General features: G+C 44.1%; 1 protein-coding gene across 1 annotated transcript in view; it reads right to left on the bottom strand.

The window, feature by feature from the left end:
- The window catches only part of fars2 (phenylalanyl-tRNA synthetase 2, mitochondrial), a 137,174-nt gene that overhangs the window by 41,828 nt on the left and 71,275 nt on the right, over positions 1-24,071 (bottom strand). Inside the window, exon 8 of the mRNA XM_080864793.1 lies at positions 5,225-5,385. Within this exon, the coding sequence (XP_080720919.1) occupies positions 5,225-5,385 (161 nt within the window). The remainder of the gene's footprint in view (positions 1-5,224; positions 5,386-24,071) is intronic.

The raw sequence follows: 24,071 nt of genomic DNA, 5'->3' as shown, positions 1-24,071 counted from the left end.
CATAGGGAACTGGTTGGTCTGCATTAATATATTTTAACTAAATAATGCAATGATAATTAATGTACCCACTTAATAGTTGCAAAGTACATGATGGATTATATTTGTAATAGTTTTATGTTTAATTGATTGAGTGCTAATGTGGCATAACGCTGTTGTTTTTCTGCTGGTTCGCTGTGGTTTTAGTTTTGTAACGTCTTCATCTGGATTCATGTATTATGTGCAGATGCGTGGCTGAGGTTATTTGTGGCTGATGTTTAGGCCCTGAAGAATAGTTTAATTTCACAATAACACATTATGAGTTATTAATGATCCTCAAAGATGTTGAAATTTTACTTTGTGCACCACATTGATTAGTTTTCGTACATGTACATTTATGGGATATTTGGACTGGAGACTCATTAGAATTTCAAAGTAAACCAAGCATAAACACAAAGATGTAAGGACTGAAGGGGTAATCAGCACACCAACTGCAGAGATTGAGAGATGAGGTGAATAAAAATGAGCTGAAAGTGCAGATTCAAGCAACAAAAAAGAATCCAATGAATAACAGAAGAAGAAATGTGACAGAAAGTGGAGAAGAGAAACAGCCCGACTGTAGGAAGAAAGAGGAGAAAGTGCAGCAGAGAGTAAAACACAAAGACAATAACACATTAAAACTTTATCGGGACGACAGAATAAATGTGATGTTTTATGCAGCGACAGACTGAAGGAGAGATTCCTATCATCTGTCACTTGTTTATTATGCTCAGAATAACTTGCACAGAGTGAGAGAAGTTGCTGTTATTTCTGCTCCTGAATGATATTTTCTTAATTTTCTCTCCATCTTAATGCTATTCACTGAGACACATCAATCTGTGTGACACTGGTTTTTCCACCTTTGAAACAAAAGTCAGAACAAAACAAGGAAAAGTGAAACATGCCAACTTAATGTTATTTAGTTATGTTCTGTAGAAACTGGGCTGTAGTTAGCTCAATTCAAAGGTGGAGGTAAAGAACAGCAAGGTGATCAGTTGGTTGGTCAGTTTGTTTCATATGTTATCAAAGACTAGTTTACTTTAGTTAACTGCAGGAGGAAGGCAGGTGGTTCAGTGATGGATCAGTTAGCTGCTGTTTGGGTTTTTGTCAGTGAAGGCTTGACATTGGTTGGACAGTCAGTTGGTGGTTGGTAGATTTCTGGTTTGTTACCCAGGATGAAAGGTATCACCAGTTCGCTGTAAGTTGTTGGTTTAGGTAGTGGTTGGTTAGTTGCCTGCACATGTAGGTGATTAGTTAGACAAAAAAGTCAATTAGTGGTTAGTTTGTTTGTTGCGGTTTAAGACAAGTTGTTGGTTGGCTGGTTTGCAAAGTAGATGGCTGGTTGTCAAGGAACATAGACAACAACTGGTTAGCTGTGTAGACAGCTACACAGACAGGCAGGTAGGTAAATGGTTGGTTACACAGGCAGGCAATTGCTCGGTTAGGTAACTAGGAAGGTAGGTAGATGAAAGGTTGGCTGGTTAGCAAGAAAGGGGCCTATTGAGCAGTTGGTTGGCAGGTAAAAGTTGGTTGGTTTGCTGGGTAGGTTTGAGAAAACGTGACGTCTTAAAGTAGGTGGTTGGTTAGATAGATTAGTTGGTTGGGTTGCTGGTTGGGCAAGCAGATAAGTAACTGATTGGCTGATTTTGGTAAGTGTTAGTTAATTATAAATGAACTGGAAACCAAACTTTATTTATTCATCTATTCATAAAGTTGTAACATTTATTTATTAAGTGCTTTTCACAAAGCGCTGCACACGAGGGTTAAATAAACAATTCATACATATTTCAGTAAAGGACAGAAGTAAAACTGGTAGAAGAACAGAGAGAAGAACGAGTCTCATTTGATATTTTTATACTCAGTCGAGCGTCAGGGAAAGACTTTGCACAGCAGGTGGTAGGTGAGGAGAGAAGTATCCACATATTTCTGACCATACTGTGCAGACGTATGGAGGGAGGTGAGCCGTCTGTTTACACTATAATAGTTTAGTGGCACTGCACAGCTCCCTGAAGCCATTTGTGTGTGTGCGTATACAAACATACACACCGACACCCAAGGAGTCTATTTCCTGTTAGGCCCTGGGCGGTCACAGTTCATTACCTGTGGATGTGGGGGCCAGTAAAGGCTTTCGGGGGAGAGGTGGAGAGCCTTAGCCCAGGAGAGGTGAACTGACCCTGGGCAGGAGATGAGCCATGCTCCCCGGGCCCCTCTGGAGAAACAGAGTTTATCAATAAAACTTACAGGGCTGTGAGGAGGACAGCAGGAGGACAGCAGGGTCGCTCCCTCACTCCTCACGTCTTCAGCTTAACAACACTGATTATGTGTTTATTGTAATTTGTCAGATACAGTTAAACCTTTATTGAATGCACTCACTGTGGGCCGTTTCAAAAGCATTTGCTATTTACAATTTATTTCCTCTCGTTTCCTTCAGTTTGTTCAGATCAAAAGACAATGAAGTAAGATTATAACCTAAAGGAGATTATTACCAGCCGACTCAGAGGACGACATAAACTGAGTGAATATTTGTCCATGTGAGCTGACAAACTTCAGCTTAAGAGTAAAACTTTGTTGATTCTGTCACAAAAGCACAAAAAAATAGTGGTCCAGATAAGTTCTGAAAGTACCGTGCACGTGATGTCAGCCATCACTTGTTCTTTGGAAGGCGGTAGTTCACAGATCAACTGGCTGTTTGTTTGCTAGTTTGGTGGCTGTCGGATAAAGAGGTCAGTGGGTCTTTCGTTGCATGTTTCATTGGTGCTAAAAGTAGAAGATTGGTCCGCCCGCTAGAAATAAAGGTCATCAGGGTCAGGTGGTAGGAAGGTAAGGACGTGATTGGGCTGCCAGGTAGGTGACGATAGGTTGTACTTTCAAAGGCAGCAGTTCTTCTCATCAAGTGTTTGATTGGTTTGTTGGGTATTAAGGTAAGTTGGTAGGTAATGAAGTTAGTTGGTCATCAGCTGCTCTTTCTCATTGTTGGTGAAGGGATGGGATTGGTTGGCTGACAAGGAAGAAAGATTGTGTAGGTCAGCTGGTAGTTAGGTGGGGTAAATACAGGCAGATATTAGCTGTACAATGGAGGGAGGTGTTGTCTGCTCGGTTCAGTTTTTTGGTTTGTTGGTCGGATGTTAAGGAAGTTGGGTGACTTCTTTGCTAGCTAGGCAGGTGGTTTGATTGGACAGCGGTTAATGAAGGTTTAGCATTGGTTGGCTGAGTGCGATGAACACGTGTTGTGAAACGGTTCAAAGACGCTGTGTTTGGATAAGGTGACACTGGTTCATGTCGTTGTTTTCACCAACCACCCTTCCAGCGTCTCCTCTCACTCTCTTCATTCTTACTAAGGTATCTTTCAGCACTTTGTTTCTTCCATTTAATCGTTCCTCCTCCACTTTCCCCTCTCAGACTTTGGTGCCTCTTTAGTCATTTACATTTTCCTCTGTTTTCCTGACACACTTTAATCTGTTTTCCCTCTTTTTCCTTTTCCCCACACTTTATTTCTCTTATTTATTTCAAGCATTTCTTTTTTTAATCACTTCCTCAAACTCGCTTCAGTATATTTTTTCCATTAAAGCTGTGTTTTGTCTCTCATTTTTCCTCACTAATGTCACCCCCTACTTTCTCTCACCTTACGTTTCACTCAATCCTTTTATTTTTTTACATCTAAAGATCTTTTATTCAAATAACTGCATTTAGTCAGATTCTGCATCTATTCTTATCCTCTTCTTTCCTCTGTCCTACCTCTCGCCTCATTTATTCCTCATTCTCTGCTTCCTCCCTCCATCTGTTTTCTGCCTCGTCCACCCCCACCATCCCTCCTCTTCATCTTACTCCTCTCTTTTCTCCTCTTTGCCCTCCAACAGTCACTTGAAATGTTCTTTATTAGTGAAGACGAGAGTTGACAAAGAGCACCTTTAGTGGGGACGGAGTAACCGCTGTGTGAACCTGCACACACCCCACAGTGTGTGTGTGTGTTGATGATGGTGGGGTCAGTGGAAGTGACTGGTGCCGGCTGATGTGAGCCCCCACTGTCAAAATGTTTTATGCATGAGGTTAAGAGGCAAGAACACACACACACACACACACACACACACACACACACACACACACACACACACACACACACACACACACACACACACACTCGGAGTGAGGGTGTAAAGTGTGGTTACAGGTAGGTGGGCTGCTGCTTTGTCATTGGCTGGTAGGAAGTATGTGCGACTCTCGATCACCACGGCCCACAAATAAGAAACAGTCTGTTTGCAGCTTTTTTAAACGGTGGCTGTATAACAAGGAGGACGTTGTTAACGGCAAATTAATTTCTGCATTTGTGAATTAATTCACGACGGTAGAAGATTGTTTTTATTACGAGAGACTCGGACTCGTTATTGCATCTGAAGGTAAACTAACCGAGCCAGCAGTTATTACAGGTTAGTGATGAACACACAAGCACAGACACGGTGTTGTAGCTGAAGAGAGACATGACTGAACACAGCAGAGACACAATAAGACTGCACGGAGGGTAAACAGGAAGCAGAGGACAAAGGAAAATGGAAATGAAACGAATGGACGAAGGGAAACGAGGAGAGCAGTGAAGAGAGGAGGGAAGAAAAGATAAGGTGACGAAAGCAAAATAATGGGACTGAAACAAAAGGAAACAAGATCAAATTAAGGGCAAGGGGAGGAGCTTTCATTAACGAATGAAAGGAAACAAGAAGTGAAAGGAAAGGACAAAGGAGAGGAAGGCACGTAAACAGAACAGGAAAGAAAAGAAGACAAGGATGGAAGACAGACTTTAGCTCTTTCATTCTGCAGTCGGTACGTTCATCCGTCTTCAGGATGGTAAATGGCCTGTATTTGTAAAGCGTTTTACTCGTCCCTCAGGACCCCAAAGCACTTCACACATCCAGTCATCCACCCATTCACGCACACATTCACACACTGGTGATGGCAGCTACATTGTAGCCACAGCCACCCTGGGGCGCACTGACAGAGGCGAGGCTGCCGGACACTGGCGCCACCGGGCCCTCTGACCACCACCAGTAGGCAACAGGTGAAGTGTCTTGCCCAAGGACACAACGACCGAGACTGTCGGAGCCGGGGCTCGAACCGGCAACCTTCCGATTGCAAGGCGAACTCCCAACTCTTGAGCCACGATCGCGTTTATGTGTGAAAATCTGCTCCTCTTCCACTCAGGTGTGATGTTTGTGTCTACCTGGAAGCAGACGGGTTGGTGGATGTCCTGAACTCTGAACTGTTTGAGGAAGCGCTCGTCCTGACTCCAGAACAGCCGGATATCCGGGATGCTGTAGAGGACCATCGCCAGCCTCTCCAGGCCCAGACCGAACGCCCAGCCCAGCTTGTCCCCCGCCCCCGCTGCACAAACACAGAACATAGGAAACAGCCGTCAGCAGACAAGCTAACGAATCACTTTAGTCAGTCAGGCAGAGGAAGTGCTCTGTGGAAAATACATACAAAATAAAAGCATCACACTTCTCCGTCTAGCACCTCGCTTTCATCTGATCTCTGAATGAATGAATGCTGATGAATAAAACAGTTTAAGACCAAAAGAGAAGCACTTGGTGGAGCGTCTCACCAAAACCCCAAACAGACCAGCTCCCGGGTCGTCTGGGGTAAAATCTACTGTTTTTATCAAAGCAGTCTTACGGCTTTTAATATGGCAAAAATATTCCACCCACTGTCGGCCCAACTGCACGTTTAAGAAGTGACGAAGACGTAAGGCTCACCATCAGATAAGCAAAGGACCCTCACTGATCACTTATAGTCTAAATATGCATCCAATCACGCGAAGGCTTCAATCTCTGAAACTCTAAACTCGCAACGAAACACAAACCTAAAATTACTCATTTCTATTCTAGTCCTTCTTTACAATAATGTGTCAAACACATCTGACCTCGTCCAAAGAGAGGCCACGCTGACCCCATCTACATCACCTTTAGGTAAAACATGGACTGCCGATGAACCACCACACCATCCTAAATCAAACTCGATGCAGCCGGTCTGTCATCACGTTGAGCACGTCTCGCTCAATTTACAGAAAGAACAGATCCCAGCACTGAGGGTATTTTTAGAAACGGGGACATTTTGACCAGTTAAAATGATCTGTGAGGCTTAGAAACCTCAAAGATTTGACAGCTCGAATCACAATAGCAAATTTTATCCAACAGAAATGTAAAAGTATATTATAAAACCCAGCATGTCTCATTGTTCCATACACCATATATTTATGCTGAAAGTTCAGTTAGCTTCTTCCTTAGGACTTCCTTTGGCCTCACTGCAGACTGGTTGGTGACCCCAGGCTGTCGGCTGAAATCGTCCATACAGAGGGGACCGCACCAAAACCCTTCCTGTGATTGTGTTGGTCGTGAGCAGATTGTTGGAGTGGCTGTGGTTTCCACAAACTCCAATCAGCAACAATACGTAAAAACAGACTTGTCTTCATTACCACTCCGACCAACAGGGTTCATAAAGCCGAACCTTTACTTTCAAAGCGAATGGTTTCTGTTCTTTAGTTTGTGTGGCACTTCTCACAGTTTCACTGCTGCTCCATGAGTAGTTGGCAACTTCCATGCAAACCATGGGCGACCGGAGCAATCCAACATGGACCAAAGACACCGCAAGGAAGCTTTTGGTGCAGCACCACCTTTCCAACTACTTGTTGGGGAATTTAACCCTATAGTGACCTGTGGTTGCTCGGGGGTCTCAGGTCTGTGAGACTGCCCTGTTTTTGTTCTCAGTGGCGTTTGTTAGGACACGTGATGCCTGTGAGGTTTTCTGATACTTTGGTTCAGGAATTGTGAGGACATTTTGTTTGGTCCTCACCATAACAGGAAGGCATACGTGTGTGTGTGTGTGTGTGTGTGTGTGTGTGTGTGTGTGTGTGTGTGTGTGTGTGTGTGTGTGTGTGCGCGCGTGTGAGATACTTCAGTGGACTCCTCTCTATTATTCAAGACTTCAACTTAATGCTGTCAATAAATCGTTACAACCTTATGTGACCGCCTACAACACACACCTGTGCTCTCTCTCTCTCACACACACACACACACACACACACACACACACACACACACACACACACACACACACACACACACACACACACACACACACACTCTTTCCTCAGTTATTTTTGAGACTTCATTGATCGGAGGGGAAAGCTCTCCTCCGGTCTCTCTGTGTGATTCCCTGAAGGCAGCAGATGGACTAAAGCTGCTGTTTGTGGCTTTGCAGCACTTCAGCAGGTATGGCCGCCTCCTCCTGTGTGTAAACTAAGCCACGTGTAGACAAAATGCCCAACAAGAGTTTGGGCAGCTGAGCCCGACTCCTCAGACTCCTTCAGGTTTATCTTCACAGAGCGGAGGATGGATGGAAATCAGCACGGTGGTATACAACAGTAACAGTCATCATCGTTTGAGCAGGATTAATCAGGCGATAACTCGACCTCTGGACGTCTTCTCATGTCCTCGTTAATCAAAGTGTCCTCCTGTCAGCAGACTATGAGCTGAACCTGCTCCTCGTGACAGCAGAGAGTTTGAGACTTTAGAGGAGGACAAAATCAGGAGGCCAATGAGAGCTGCACTGCAAAAAAGGAATGCAGAGAAATAATTGCTCTGTCTTGATTATGTTGCTTCCATAATTGCTGTAAGCCAAAAGTGTAACTGAAAATACATTTCCATGGATTGCACAGTAATAAGCGGGGGTAGAGACCGAGTGCAGCAGGACTGCACTCTGAGACTGGAGAGCAGGCTGCCAGCCAAAACAGCTGTAGTGCTGCTTAATATCGATTCTGCAAGTCTGTGAAACTCTGCTGGAGAGACGAACAGCGTTCCTCCTAAAAACATTCCCACATTTGATGAGAGTCAGAGGTGGACCGCACCGGCCCCGAATCTCTCACAGGTGTTTGTTTGGGTGGAAGACATCCCAATAAAATCCAGGAATTTCAATCCTCAGAGCCGGAGCTCAGACGTGAACACGGTCCACGGGTCAAGCTCCGGAAATCCAGTTACCACAGGTGAGTCCAAGAGGCCACGCCCCCAAACATCAAGTGGTAAAACAGACACAGAGGCCCAAACAGTTTTTTGTCAGGGTGTAAACATGTTTATTTCTGCTGTAAGGCTTTAACATGGCAGTGTGGAGGGACGGACTCGCTGCTGGAGCCCCTGCTGGACGTCAGAGGAACTGCAGCGAGCTGTAAACATGAGACTGTTCAGGTGTGTCAGTCGGAGCTGGCATCAGGTGTTTTTTTCTTTCATAAATCGAACGTCTGACATTTATTATTATTGAAAACCTGAGCTAGAGCACAACCTCAGAGCAACGTGATTAAATAGTTCAAATGTTCATACTGATGTTTTCTACATAAACACTCTGATCACGCAGGACCTGTCATGGTCCTGTCACATCAACACCGTGGTGAAAAAGGCCCGACAGCGTCTCTACCACCTCAGACGCTTGAGAGACTTCCAACTGCCCTCCAAGGTGCTCAGGAACTTTTACTCGTGCACCATAGAGAGCATCCTGACGGGAAACATCTTAACCTGGTTCGGGAACAGCACCATGCAGGACAGACGAGCTCTACAGAGGGTTGTGCGGTCAGCTGAGCGCACCATCCGCTCCGAGCTCCCTGACCTGCACTCAATCTACAGCAGGCGGTGCTGGACCAAGGCCAGGAAGATGGTGAAGGACCTCAGCCATCCCAACAACAGACTGTTCTCTCTGTTGAGGTCAGGAAAGCGATTCCGCTCCCTGAAGACCAACACAGAGAGACTGAGGAGGAGCTTCTTCCCGCAGGCGATACGGTCTCTCAATCACACCACCACACAGTACTGACCCACACATATGGTTCTTACACACACACTGGACTTTCTGGACTTTGGTTTTGCACAACACTGGTCACTATATTCTTCATTTCCGGTTAATACTTGTACAGCTGCTGTTATTGTGTATATATTTATTTATATTTCTTCATACATTCTTATATAGTTCTATATTGTGTATTTTGTTGTACAGTTATTTTATTTTCAACTTTAATTTATATATTTTATCTTATTCTTCCCAGTTAAATTTACCCTTCATTCTAATTTGTGTTGTACAGTTATTTCATTTTTAACCTTAATTTATATTTTATTCCTTCATAGTTAAATTTACCCTTTTTAATTTTTCATATTTATTTCCTATCTTATTCATAGCCTTTTCCTTTTTTTGTTTTCTTTAGGTCACGAGCAGTTGTCCAAGCATTTCACTACATATCGTACTGTGTATGACTGTGTACGTGACAAATAAAATTTGAATTTGAATTTGAATTTGATATCTAAAATGACCTGAAATGATCTCTGAGTTCGACGCTGTCAGTTTCACAGCGCGCCGTCACCACTTCCTGTCAGTCACGGCGCTCGAGATGCTTTTCAAACGGCTGATTTTTCGTTTCAGAACAAAAGTCTTCAGCTGCTTCGAGGCAGGTCAAAGCGAAGGGCAAAACGCTCGGTGGAATAAAGGATTATGGGTAAACCCGAGGATTTCAGGCGCTCCGGCCTGGGACCCAGATGAGAGGGAAGGCATTCCTCTCCCTGGGATGGAGACTAATTGAGACAAACCTATTTCCTTTCTGAAGCACAGACCTTCCAGAAATAGAATCGATGACCCCGTCAGGATCGAAATCCACAGTTTAAGAAACAAAGAGCGGAAAATTTTCATCCAGAGGGAGGAAAACATCCAAGATTTAACTCCGAGGAGAAGAAGAATCCGGCTCTGTGCTCATCTCTTAAGCTACAGAGTTTAGACTGAAGACACAGAAACGACATAAAATAAAGCATCCAAAGTCTAAACCATTTCACGGGTCTGGGTAAAAACAGCAGGAAACAGGAAACACAGATAACGGCTGCTTCAGAATAAAAGCCTCATGTCCAGAGGATAAAACATGACTTATAGTCCCTGATGATGTCACAGAGGGCACTTCCTCACATGTCACATCTGGTTTCAAAGATGAAGAAATGAAAACAATCAGCCTGAATCTGTTAAAGCAGTGACCACAGGGTGGCACGCAGGCTGATGGGCGGGCCTTTGGACGTCTGCAGGTATTTAGCATAGAGTTAGTTAAGGCAGTGGTCACCACCCGAGTGGTTTGGTACCGGGCCGTGAGAGTTGAGGCTCAGGTGTAAAATTTATGGTTTTCAGGGTTTTTATCGTAACTCTGTTTACCTGGGTCTTTTCTCTCGTGTTGTAGTTGTGTGTCTTATTTTGAAAGAAATGCTTACACGTTACCATAGCGACCTGAGAGCATTAAGGGGCAGAGAGGAGGATGTTACTCTCAATGTCGTTGGTGCATTTCAGGAGGACGCTGCTAATAAAGTTACAGAATTACACAGTGAATTCACGTTTATTGTTATATTTACAAAAGATCACAGTTTTTTCTCGGTCGTGTCGTTTTATTTTGTTGGATTTATCTGCCACACCTTAAAGGCCGGTCCGTTGGGAACCGCTGTGTTAAGGAACTGGACACGATGGCTTCACTGGTGGTTTAAATGAAAAAAACCCACAGACACCAATAGGGATGGGTATCGAAACCCGGTTCTTGTTGAGAACCGGTTCCCACTGTTTCACTTCCTTGGAATTGTTTGACGTTTCATTTTTGCAAACGATTCTCTTATCGATTCCAGTCGCCCGGAATGACGTCACCAGGTTGTGGAGCGTCATTTACCTGGCAGGAAACACGGCGGCTCAAACGCTCAAAAGTTTGGTTACACTTTACGAGAACGGAAGACAACAAGGCAACTTGCAATACTTGCAAAGTAGAGATTTCAGAGTCTGGCTCAGATGCTGGCAGCTCTCGCTGCAGTCTGCCGGCAGCGTCTCCTTTCAGGCCAGGATAGACGAATGTCACCGAGCAGTGACTCAGTTTGTGGTCAAAGGCTTGCACCCATTTGCCACAGCAGATGATTTTCAGTAAGTGAATGTGTTTAATTGTAGGCAGGGACATTACTGGATATTCTTGTGTAGTTGCTACAGAATAATTTATGTTACACTTTGTTATTGCTACAGAAGAATATTTATTTTATTATTTTACATTTACATTTTTTTTCCTGGGGACCCTGTGACACCCCATTGAAGAGCCGTAGGCTGGATCTCTTAAGATCTCACTGTTGGGTTTGTAAGGCCATGTTACTCCTAAATTTCTATCTTATTCAAAGAGAAGATATGAAACAAAGTTCTAAGCTAATCGACCTTAGTGTTCTCCTTTTAAAAAGAATCGATAAAGAATCGAATCGTTAAACAGAATCGAAAATGGAATCGGAATCGTGAAAATCTTATCAATACCCATCCCTAGACACCAACCAGGTTCACCAGCTCAGCTCATACATTTGTTACTGTATGTTAACCAGGTGAACAGTATCATGACTGCAGCATCTTTACTATGTAAAGTGCTCGAGGTAGCCATCACTGTATAAGTGAATAAATCTCCAGTCTGAATTCTGTCTTTGCTCCATTAGACCAAACTCAACATTAGAGCAAAGATAAAAGCTCGTCATCGATTCATGCTGAAGGTTTGCCGGTGAATCGAGCTTCAGATCGGCGCGTCCACCTTCAGGAACACTCGTCTCCACTTTAATCCCATCTTGTTAGGTCCGTGTTTCACATGTGAAGGCTTCAAATCCCTCGGAGCCGCCTCCTCCTCCGCGTGGCTGAAGAGGATTTAAACAGTGAAATCAATACCAGCTCGCGCTTTTAACTGGATTAGACCGGCCGCCGTGTCACATGGAGCGAGAAGGTAATCAGCCAATCAGACGTTGTTAATAAAAGCTAAAAGGTAAAAGCTTGTTGCCCTCGGGACTTCAGTCGGAGGAAAAAGGTTGAAATGCTGAACGATGAGATTTACTGTTGAAGCTCCAGTTTGGAGTCCATTTGTGGATTTTGTTTTATGATTTCACACAGTGTTCCCGAGGACACGGAGTTCCTCCGGAGTTTCATAAATGGGAAATACTCAAATAAAGCACTGGAGCATGCACTGCTTTAATGTGCGTCGCTGAACCTCCTGGCGCCACTTCCAGGGTGCTGTGGTGGCTGTTAAGTGAAACTGGAGTGAAAGATTGCAAATCCCAGCTCATTAAACCAGGACCAGGACCGGGTTCTTCCTCTGGTCTTCATCAAACAGCCAGAGCTGCCAAAAAGTTTACAGACGCAAAACAACAGACCAACCAGCTCCACCTGCACGAAAACAGGTTGTTATCGGTCCCACCGAGTCCGTGAAGAAACTCAAAGAACACGCAGCACCGACCGACAGGGAGAGATTGGATTCTTATCTGTTTTGCATAAATCTGCAAAAACAATTAGCTGTGTGGCGGCGGCAGCAACGGCGAGGCCTCGGGCCGTCATTTGGCTTTCAGACTCATTTTCTGAGGTCAGCCGCTCAGCGAGAAGTGGGCGGAGAGGCCCGGGATGTAATCCTGCTATTTTTCTAAACATTTGTGAGTGGTGGCATTCAAATAGCTGTCTGTTAATGGAAAACACACCCAGGGGTACACACACACACACACACACACACACAGGTGGGTGGACGCACAGCGAGCTGGAGAAGAATTACCTGCTTTGATTGGAAATGTTTCTGCTTATTATGATGATGTGTAACCTCCTTGAACCCCCGTGGGTGCGTGAACGAGTACACGCCGCGCCTGTGCACGCCAACACGCAAACACACTTCCTCCTTTACATCCTGGTCCCGTCGGTCCCGGTCCAATCAGCAGTCGGGGAACGTGGTTTCTATGCTAATGAGCGCGGGGTCGTGGGGTCGAAGAGGATGAGGGACCGCACTGGAATAAATCTCCACTTCATGATAGCGTGCGATCAATCAGACTCACGACACTCCTCCTCCTCATCGCTGCGTTTCTTTTTCTTCTGCCTGCTCCTCCTTCACCTCCCATCTCTGTCTCCTCTGCATCTTTCCTCCCTCTTTTATTCGTTCACTAGTTTTCCTTCTCATAAAACTCTCCAGCATCTTTCCTCTCGCGTCTTTTTTCTTCATGTCAGATTGAAGATCTTTCATCTCGTCCTCTTGTCTCTATCTGCCTGCAGTTTTGATTTAATGAGCAGAAACTGATTAAATCCTGACTGACGACTTTTATTCCACAAAGAAAACAGGACAGAGCTCTTACTAAGACAGGCAGGACGCATCATCAGGCGCACTGCATGGACTCCATTATTCACTGATAATTCACCGATGAACACCCATCATCTCCAGAGAGCCCAAAGATGATATCTGGCTGCCCTGCAGCTGTTTAAGTCCAGATGTTATCTTTCATCTCTGCCTGCAACCAGTTGTAGTCTTTTCCTGGAGCTTGTCAAAGCAGTAAAACAGCCCTTTAAAGGGTCTGTCCACAGAGTGCCGTTTATTTCAGAAGCCTTGCAGTCGATGCTTCGTCATCTTGCATTCATAGATGTGGTTTTGCTTGGTTTATTGAGCGATGAGCTCCAAGTTGTGCTGAGGTAGTTTGGAGTGCAAAGGCTTTAGGATGGAATGAGAAACCTTCCAAGTCTGAAGGTGGATAAAGCTGCAGGGACCACTCTTACTGGGAATGAGCTGCTGCCTCCGTTTGATCGGTTCAAGTATCTCAGGAGGTCTTACTCACGAGCGGAGGAAGAGTGAAAGTGATGATTGCCAGATTGATTGGTTTAATTGTCTGCTGTGGTGAAGAGAGGTCTGAACACCAAGGTGACACCAAACTCCCGAGCTGCAGATCGAAAGGATAAGATCAAGGATACAGGATGCAGAAAGCTTCCTCTGAAGCTTCTCTTCCTCGTAGACATAGGCTGAGGAGCTCGGTCACCCAGCAGGAGTAAAGACACCGACAGGAATCTGACTGGGATGGATCCTGAGTGACGTGTTTCCTGTATGACCAACCAGGAAGAGAACCTGATGCAGATGCTGGTGGCTGGAGATAAGGGCAACTGGAAAAGTGTCATGTTTGTCTGTGGGTGGATGATGGATGGGTGAATGGATGGTTGTTGAATAGATGGATGCTGATGGAGGGATGGATCAATAGATGGATGGATGGCCTGAGCTCCATCACGGTAGCCTCTGTCGCACAGGTAACCTTCCATGTTCACGTCTCGGGTGGAGGTGGTGTTTGGTAGCTGGATCCTTGATGGTGGAGAGCTTCATGCCTCGGTGGGAGACTCGGTAAGATTTCGTGCTGCTTCAGCCGGTTCAGCTCCACCGACTCCCTCGTATGTTTTCCGGCACTCTTTAGGTTTGTGGTAAACTGACGCCTCCTTTTTCCTTATTGTTGGCCTCCAACAGTTTTACTCCAAAGAGCTGATTTTGCAGTGCACACTGCTCCGGGTGGGGTTGGGGGTCCGGCTCCTTACTGCTCCCAGTCGGGCAGCAGCTGTTCCCACGGCGCCTCCTTCAGATTCAGTTAAGGTCGCGTCCAAGGTTGTCTTTGTACTTTCAGATTCCTCGTTTCTTTATGCATGTGCTGACGGTCTGGTCCAGATGTGTGATATGAAGTTCTCTGACCTTATTATAAAAACCTAATAACTAATAAGTAACTGTAAAGAATGTGCATATTTGCATACAGACAAAATTAAGTACTTTTCCATCTTGTCCTTAATCTCTTCTGTATGTTTCTCTCCCCTCCTCGCTCCTCTTCTTCCTCCCCCTGTCTGGTATCAGTTCCTCCTCCTCTCTGCTCATCTGTCTCCATTCCCTCCTAATTATATTTGCCATGAATATATTTATGACTGCATTATTAGAGACTGTGCAGCGGTGGTTGTGGTTTTAAGCTGCAGGATCTTGATTAAGCGTAATGATTACACAGGCCGCCGTGACAGAAAACACACCTTGTAATTGGACAGGGTGACTGCAGGTTTGTGCAGATGAAATCTGAGACTTCTTAATGCTGCAGAAATGACTGTGAAACCTGATTCTCCCAATATCTGATTTTCAGTGAGGAGAGAAACGCTTCGTAACGAGAAGAGCATTTCTCTCATGGAGATATATTGACCTTTCTGAAACCTCTGAAATATAATTCAGCATTATAATGCTGCATTAAAAGAAATAAGAGCTTTTATCTACAATAAAAACATCCTCTTGACCCAAGGAGTTTCTTTGAACACACACACTCTTTGTGAAAGAAAGAAACTCAAATATAAACCCCTGAGGTTTAGAAGAAAAACAGCCTGAGTGATGTCAAAATCTGGGATTGTTTTCTTTTCGAGCTGGACAGAATTGCCAAACTATGGGAACTAAATGCAGTTTATAAAAGAACAAACAGGTGGGAATAATTCGCTTTTACATGTTATTTAAATATTAAATAGTAGGAGTTCATTATTTACAAAGTTCAATCTCAACAAAGTCTGAAAAACCAGCTGGTGATGAAACTGCAGATATCCAATATCTATTCAATCGCCCTGCAAGCAACATCTGACCCAGACAGTCCACAGGCGACTGCAGGACTTGTTTCACATCGAGGTCTGCAGCATTCATTTATGCACAGCTCTCTGAGCTCTGGACTGTTGCAGCAGCTTTTGCTCTCTCGGCCGTTCTGTTGCAGATTTGCTGCTGTGCTTGGACCACCGTCCTGTTCATGACCCAGTTTGGACCAAGCTTCAGCTGTGGGACAGACAGCCTCAGCCTTTAATGGCCTCAGTATTAGCAAAGTGATCTGCAGGACATCCTGTGTCTTCTCTTTACACCAACCACCTGTGTGTTTATGTGTTTTCTAGTTTAGTTTTAATGAATTACCTTTCATGTTTTGTGATTACTCAGTCTTTATCACTTACTTTGAACCAATTTGTGACAAATGGGGGGCCTGTCCGGGATTCAGAATGGGGGACTTATCTTCCTGAAGAGAAATAAGCATATATCTATCTGATTAATAACTTTCGCAGAAACCTACACTGTATTTATACCTCATTAGTCATCGTGGTGTGAAGAGCTGTGCTGTTTGTCAAGCGTTGAATCTCATCCATAAATTTTAGATGAGTGGAGGCTTGCAGATGTTGAAGCGGTTTATCAAAGAGCTTTAGGGTGTGCTGTCTGCATCAGCGGAGTTCAGAGTTGGATTTGGCGAAGAACCAGCTGTCAGGGGCTTCAGTGCAGATTTATACACTGGAGGTTCGAGGTGCAGGATGGGCCTATGAGCTGGAGTCCTGTGGGCGGGTGACAGATCTGAACTGGGGGGGGTTAGAGGTTTATGATTGGTCGATAAATGGCAGTGCTGCCGGTTAACTCGCTGCATACATTTAAGGGCGCACAACTGATCGGCTCACTGATAATCTGAGGTGCAAATACGGCTCTAATCCAGGGTTAAAGGGGTGTGAGGCTGTTTTTTAAAAAATAAAAGTATTTTGGTGTTTTACGACCAATCTTGAATACATTGACCTTAACCCAACAACGTTATTCCACTGGGTGTTTGGAGTCTATCAGGTTCAGGTTGATCTATAAAGTAGGAAATCATAAAGTAACTGAGCCGGTTTATAACCCGTGCTTAAGGGGAAATTTGGGTTTCTGTGAAGTGAAGGTTACACTGTTATAGGACTGATTTATGAATCTGAGGTTTTACGCTGTGGACTGGTCCATAAAGTGAGCTTTTATGTTGGTATAAACTGGAGATTTTAGGATATAAGGCTGTCTGTACACCTGAAGTTTCAGGCTGGTAGCCTTGTTTACAACCCGAAGTGTCACAGAGGTCAATAAGATGCAGATTCAGGCTCCAGACTCGTGGAGTCATTGGGTTTCGAGTGTCGTCGCGGGGAGTCTTCGCCTTTTTGCCACATCAGATCTGAGGTTCTTGAGCCTGTCAGCAACCACAGGGATCAACAGCGAGAGCCTGAGAGATGCTGCACATCACCCAGAGCTGCCGGCGGATTAACTGACGCTGCGGCTAATGAAGAGCTTTCAACATAAGAAGAATCACACATCTGAACCACGAAACAGCCAAGCAGCCGAGGAGAGAGACGGCAAAGACACCCGAATGACGATCAAGAGCCAGTCTGAGTGTGTGTGGGCGGAGCATCACTGAACTAAGCCGCAGTGTGGCGCAGACGTCAGCCAAAACAGATTGCACGACACCCATCGAGGATAGATGGCCCGAGAGCAAATATCAGTGTGTGTGTGTGTGTGTGTGTGTGTGTGAGTGTGTGAGAGAGAGAGAGAGATGAGACAACCCTCTCCCCTCCCTCCTTCGACTCACACACAGCTCTGCAATGCCAGGCCTGCTCCCTCAGCCAATCAGGAAGGCTATACAAAACAGCGGCGAGGTGTGGGTTGACTTGTGTGTGGCTGTATCGCCGTCTGTGGATGACGTCATTGTTTTATGATCACATGACGCCAGCACTGACGCGTTGGCGTGAGTAATGTGGCATCTGTATGCAGACTGATGTGTTTATGGGGATTTGTCATCAGTAAACAAGAACATGTTAGTATAAAGTAACATCATGTCATCACGCTGACAACCACCAGCTGAGGAAAAACCAGGACGCAAACATCTAAATCATCAGACTGCTCGACCAATGAGCATCTGAGACACCTGAGGACACCGGACTAACCCACGAAGGCCTTTTTCTCTCGTGTGGTTCGTTCACTCTGCTCTGAATCAGCTGATGAGTTTGTAAATGTGCTTTTCTCCATGTTTTGGTTTCTTTTCACACACAAAACTCAAAGTGAACTCCAGCGAACTGCAAACCACATGAGGCCGTTCAGTCCACACACTGCAAAAAACGCAAATACAGGAAGAAGCTGAGGCTACGCATGTGCAGTGAGGACACGGTTAGCGCTGCAACATCCCAGAATACAAAGCTACAGGCTACAGGAAGTAGTTCAAACTTGTAGCAAACACCTGACAGTCGAGTCGACTTTAAACAGACTGAACTGTTGTGGTGTGGAAACATCTGAAAAAAGACTAAAATCCCAAAGAGTGGAACCAAACAAAGAACCAAACTGCCTGAAACACAAGAAAACAAATCAAACAACAGTGAAAAGTTAGAAAATGATTCGAGAAGAAACCAGCCATTAGAGCAGGTACTGAACCAAACGAACACTACAGACAACAATAAACTTAAAACATGAGTGAATGTGTTTCACTTGGTGAGAAGCACTGCAGAAAATATGGAACTATAGCAGCGTTTAATTATCAGTAAATACTGAAACCCAGTGGGATTCCCAGAGTCCAGAAAAAACTCGGCATGAACACCAAACAGAGCAGACAGCAGATGCACTTTGGAAAACAAGGAGAGACGGCGCCAAATGGATCCCATGATGGGCACCAAAGACACCAGCAACACCGTTAATACAGCAGAGTCCAAAATAAAGCAAATCTGGAGAATACTGGACCAGAGCAGGGCAAAAACACACGTTTAAAAAAACCCCGAGAATATCTGAACTCGGACGAAACAAAACACAAACTGGAGCAAATCACGAGGTCGTGAAAAAATCCAACCCCCCAAAACAACAACAAATATCTGAGAAGCTAATAAAGCTCGAGCGAGTGGCCGTGCAGCCTCACTCGTCCTGCAGTCTCACAGAAGAACCTCGGAGTAATTACATGAAAACTTGATGGATTATCATTGAAACTTGTGCTGATTGTGATGTTATTTAATATGCATTCACTGCGCTTACGTGCATATATTTTGTTCTTTGCTTCCCACAATCTCATTTGCTATTTGTCAAACTCCAATTCCAACACGCGCTCATTTTTCATTCACTTCATATCTTCCCTCCTGCTCTTTGGCATTCGATCACTCCACACTTTCAATTATAGTTTCTGTCCCTCTTCACCTCCATCACTTCCTCCTCTCTACACCTCCCCTCTCCGACCTCTCCTCTTTGCTCTCCATTTACATTTTTCAACCACCTATTTGTCGCTCTTTTATCCCCCCGTCCTCTTCCCATTCATCACTCTTCTTCCTAAACTGATCCCTGCTAGTTCTTCTTTCCCTTCGGCACATTTCCACCATCAATCCTTTCGTCTCTTTTGATTCGACCTCAGCTCGCTCTCTCACTCCATCATCCTCCTTGTTGTTCAGATTAATCCTGAATATCAGTTTCAAAAAAGAATCCGCTGCAGAATTCAGCGTTTCATTGGCCATCATCGACCCCGAGCTCCTCCCTTTATGTGGCTGTTTTCCACATCTGTCAGTAAATGAAACATTTCTGCTATCAGATTGTGGTAGATAATTACAAATACTCCCTGTTTGCATTTCAAAATAAAAGCCTGATGCCAAGAATAAATAGAAAATTGGTTCTTCCATCAGCCCCAGTTTCAGACAGCTTCTGTATTGGACCAGTTAGAAAAACAAGTTAATGTGAAGGCCTCGGAGGCTCGTCTTTTCACCTCCCCACGTCTCACTCAGCCACACTCTCATCCGTCACCATTAGCAGTCCTAAATAGACTATTGGCAGCCTCCACCAGTCTCCCAACGCTATGATTTATAGATGGAAACTCTGGCTGGCAGCTCTCGAGGAAGGAAATATGACTGCAGTGTAACATGGGAGTCAGACAGGCAGAAAGAAAAAGGGCAAATGGACCTTTGCTCATTAAATAACTGAACTCAAAATGATCATCTGCTCCACAAATGTTCCTGTTTTGCTTTTTACATTCATGACTTTGTGCTGTTGGACATACTTTAGGCTTTAGGCTCTGCACACATAAAAAAATAACTGTAACGCACTGTAGATTTAGACTGAGAAAAATACTGTTTAATGAATTATTCATGTGTAAGGACGTTAGCTACAAACAGAAAAGTGGAACATGTTGAGCTTGTTTCTAACTGAATCTCCAAACATTAACTTTTCATGAAGAAAAGAACGGCTGCCTTCATGGTGGCAAAACTGGGATTAGATAATCCAGTGGGTGCTGGACAGTGTTGGGCAAAGTACTTTGAAAAAGTAATTAATTATAGTTACTAGTTACTTCTTCAAAAAAGTAACTGAATTAGTAACTGAGTTACAAGACTCTAAAAGTAATTAATTACTTGAAAAGTAACTATTGCGTTACTTTAAAAAAATGTTTAACCCTCTGGGCTCCAGGGTATAATCGGCCATTTTTAACCACTTTGATGTTTCCTCCACATTTCACCTTTAAAAACTGTTTATTTGCCTTGTTTGGTCTCATCCTTTTCAGCACAACTTCATGTGTCTGATTTTACAGTCATGTTTTCATTTTGACAAACTGTATTAAGACAATTGGTCTAAAATCAGACAAAAAACATCAAATCAGAGTAGAAAAAGTTATATTTTTACTGTAACAACCACAAACATGTTTAATGATCATATTTCATAACTCTAAATGCAAATATAAATTGTGAATGTTACAATCATATGCACAAGTTTTGCAAACAAAGTTATTTGCAGCCATTTACCTTTTACCCTTTTTTAATAACCATTTCAAACTGTTTACAGAACAATCAGCTGTTCTTCAATAAGATGCCACAAATTATTTGTGCCACTGCAAATATTTCTGTCCACTATAAAGGAAACATCACAGCCTGATACCTGCAGGTCTGACAGCAGCAGGTGTGTCACTGCTGTTTCTACCTGGAGACAGCAGTCGCCTCATTGTTCTGACACACAACACAAAACTATCGACAACACTACACACTAACTACACAAGACAACACATTAACTACACACTCCAAACACGCTGAACGTCACAAATCTCTCACATCTCAAAACTCGCTCTCTCCTAAATCTTCCACCTCTTCCTAAACAGCCAAATGTCATGTTGCCATATCATTTTTGATTGGTCCACATGGTGCATTTTTCCACCAACACAAACAGGCTGAGTTTTGTTTTGTTTATTTTTTGCTCATAAGCAGAGAGGTTTCGCTTTGCCCCCTGAGCTCCAGCTGTTGTGCCAAAAAGTGATGGTCTGTCTGCGGGAGCGCAGCTGCTTAAAGCTGCAGCGCCCAGATTACTTACACATACTTCCTGCTGTAAGCTGAACACAGCTTCAACCAACTGTTTGTTGAAAAACAGTAACGCGACCGCATTTTCTTGTTAGTAACGGTAATGGCGTTGTAACGATAGAAATAGTAATTCGTTAGATTACTCGTTACTGAAAAAAGTAGCGCCGTTAGTAACGCCGTTACTTGTAACGTCGTTATTCCTAGGGCTGCTCGATTATGGCAAAAATGATAATCACGATTATTTTTACTGAAATTGAGATCTCGATTATTTGACAATATTTATTTAACCCTTTAAGACCTACTATAGAACCAAGTCCGCCAGAGCTTTTTTTTTTTTTTTTTACATGCTGTAGTGCCATTTGTGGGAGCATTTCAAGTTGCTATACATCAATACAACTGTTATAGCCCATATTTTAATAATATGTATGCATTAAGTGCATAGTAACTACAAAAAAGTGCAATAAACTACAAAAAAATTGAAAATCGTTTTTATTTTTTTTTACATTATTTTACATTACATTATTTTTATTTCTACTTGGAGAAATCTCTAGTTAGAGAAATTTAAGAGGTTTATCCCTCAAAACTGTAAATACAAAAAAGTTGCACAAAATTGTTTCTCACCACAGGAAATTTATTTTGAGTGTGTTCATAGTTTTATTTTGGAGATGCAGCAATTTTTATATACTGCAGGAAAAACAAAAAACAATCCTATGATGCAAATTTGCAAAGAAAACAGCACGTGCATCAAAATAAACTATTTCCAGCAGTGCAATTTGAGTTCTAAGCATCCCAGCAACTATTCAGAAAAGTCAAACATGACTTATAAAAACACCAGTATAGGCTTTTAAGGCCTACAAGTAAAAAACTAAATTTTCCGCGAAAATGACGTCACTTCCAGTTTCGGGCAGGAAATGGCGAACATGCGATAGTTCGCGCTGACGTCTGTTTCACTGTGGGAAGTGTTACGAACAGCTGATCGGATCGGCAAAGCCTGTTTCTGGAATATTATGTTTTTGTTCCTGCAATTTTTGCAAAGCTTTATGTGGAAGGAAACCGTGACCGAGGACAAGCTGATGGCATCAGATGTAAGTACAACTCCTCCGGTTTCATATGCAAAACAAATTATTGCGCTAGCTTACACGGTTCAGATTCTACAGGGATTTAAAAATAGTTACGCAAAACGGAGCGTGCTGCTCTGACCGGCTTTAAAGGGTTAACAATGACTTTAAAAAATAATATAAAATAGTGTGCAACACCACTGAAGTTTTTTTTACCTCTTTTCAACCAGCGGCAGTCACTCTCCTCTCCAAATAACTTCTGCTTAGCTTTCTGAGCTTCCCTCGGGTCCTCTTAATCAGCGGTCTCAAACCTTTTTTGCGCCACAGACCGGTTTATGCCCGACAATATTTTCATGGACCGGCCTTTAAGGTGTCGCGGACAAATGAGGGAGGGGCTAATAATCGGCTCAGTCATTTTTAATGATCGTTGAAAGCCCAGATCGTAATCGTGATTAAAATTCGATTAATTGAGCGGCCGTAGTTATTCCCATCACTGGTGCTGCTTCACTGTATCCACAGCTACAGACAGACAATAAGAGACCACGTATGGAAGCCATCGCTTGGCCATCAAACATGAACGCAGTCCAGACGTCTAGTTAGCTGAGGTGAAGGCTAGCACACAGCTAGCACCTACGGACATTTAAACATGGGCGTCTACAGGGGCCGACCCACTGCTGGAGCCTCTGCTGGACGTTAGAGGAACTGCAGCTTTTCAGGCCCAGAGGTCATTGCACGATGAACGTCTGTTTTCGAACTACAAGTGGAAACCAGAAAGCTTCCAGTATCAGAAGTGTCATCTCTGACCTACATGATGTTTATTATACAAGCTGCGTCACACAGGCATGGAGACCGGTCATCAGGCGTTTTCATATAGCGCCACATCACAACAACAGTCACCTGAAGGTCCTTGGCAAAAACCCTACAATAACACAAGGATAGGAAGCCAGTCAGTGGGGAAAAGTGTGTATATATGTCACTGGGTGAAATCAGTCAAAGAGGTCTGCCGAGGTCGCATGTAGTTTGCATCAAAACGCCAGCTGGTCTGCAAAACTCTCCAAATACCCGCCAACCGTTAGCAAAACTTGAAAACATTTGTCTTCAGAGTAGAAGCTGCAACCAGCAAGTTTCAAAGAGCACAACCTTTACTTTGAAGGTCTCCGTTCCAAGTTTCCATGGTGCGTTTTCAGTTTCACTGCCACTCGGCGAGCAGACGGCGAGTTCCAGCTATGCCACAGAATGGTCGCCTTCAAAGTAAAAGATGCGACTTAGCACTGAAACCACTGTTTGAAAGAAAACCCTGAAATCAGCGTCCTTGACCACTATGAGGAATCTCCATCCACTGAACTAATCAGTGGTTATGTCATGTATGTTATCACTTTAGGACAAAGACCTTCAGACGGCGTGCTGGACCGGAGCACGCCGTCCAGTGTTTGCTCGTCCATGTGTGACAGGAGAAGCTGAGTTCGTATGACTCATCCCTCCTTCGTTAAAGTTTCCTTCACAAAGTTGCAAAGTGCTGATTGCACCAACACAGATGGATAAATTTCATTCTGCGTGGCAGAGTGTCACTCTGGATCCAACCGCAGACGACGTGTCTGAACTCTCAAACGTGAGCTCTCCCAGCGGCGCCCGACTCGGCCTCCAGTAATGAATATGGATCACGGAAACAATATATGAAAACAGTCTGCGGTGGCCGCCTGTTATTGAGCCTTGCTCCTGAATTAGTAATGAGGGCGGCATAAATTATGCAGCGTGATTAGTAACCAGGCAACGTGCAGGTTTACCTCGCCGTTTATAGATCAGTGGGGTGGGAGGGGCGGGGGCGAGAGACGGATCCAGAGGCCCGAGAGGGAAAAACAATTAAATCAGCCCAAAGCAGGCGGCGTTAAAATGGATGTCAGCATGTTTCAGATTCAGTTTTCAGTTGTGGACGCGACGCTCGCAGCATGGCGATGAAACTCGCGCTAATTAAAGACCCCCGAGAGCAGTCTGCACAAGTCCATGTGACCTTTAGCTCCGAGAGCGAAACACCACCTTAAGAAGCTTTTGATCACATTAGCGTACAGGTGCAATGATGCTGTGTTTACC

Source organism: Rhamphochromis sp. 'chilingali' (assembly GCF_963969265.1).
Source record: "Rhamphochromis sp. 'chilingali' genome assembly, chromosome: 18".
Classification (NCBI taxonomy): domain Eukaryota; kingdom Metazoa; phylum Chordata; class Actinopteri; order Cichliformes; family Cichlidae; genus Rhamphochromis; species Rhamphochromis sp. 'chilingali'.
This window is presented reverse-complemented; position numbering and strand designations above follow the sequence as displayed.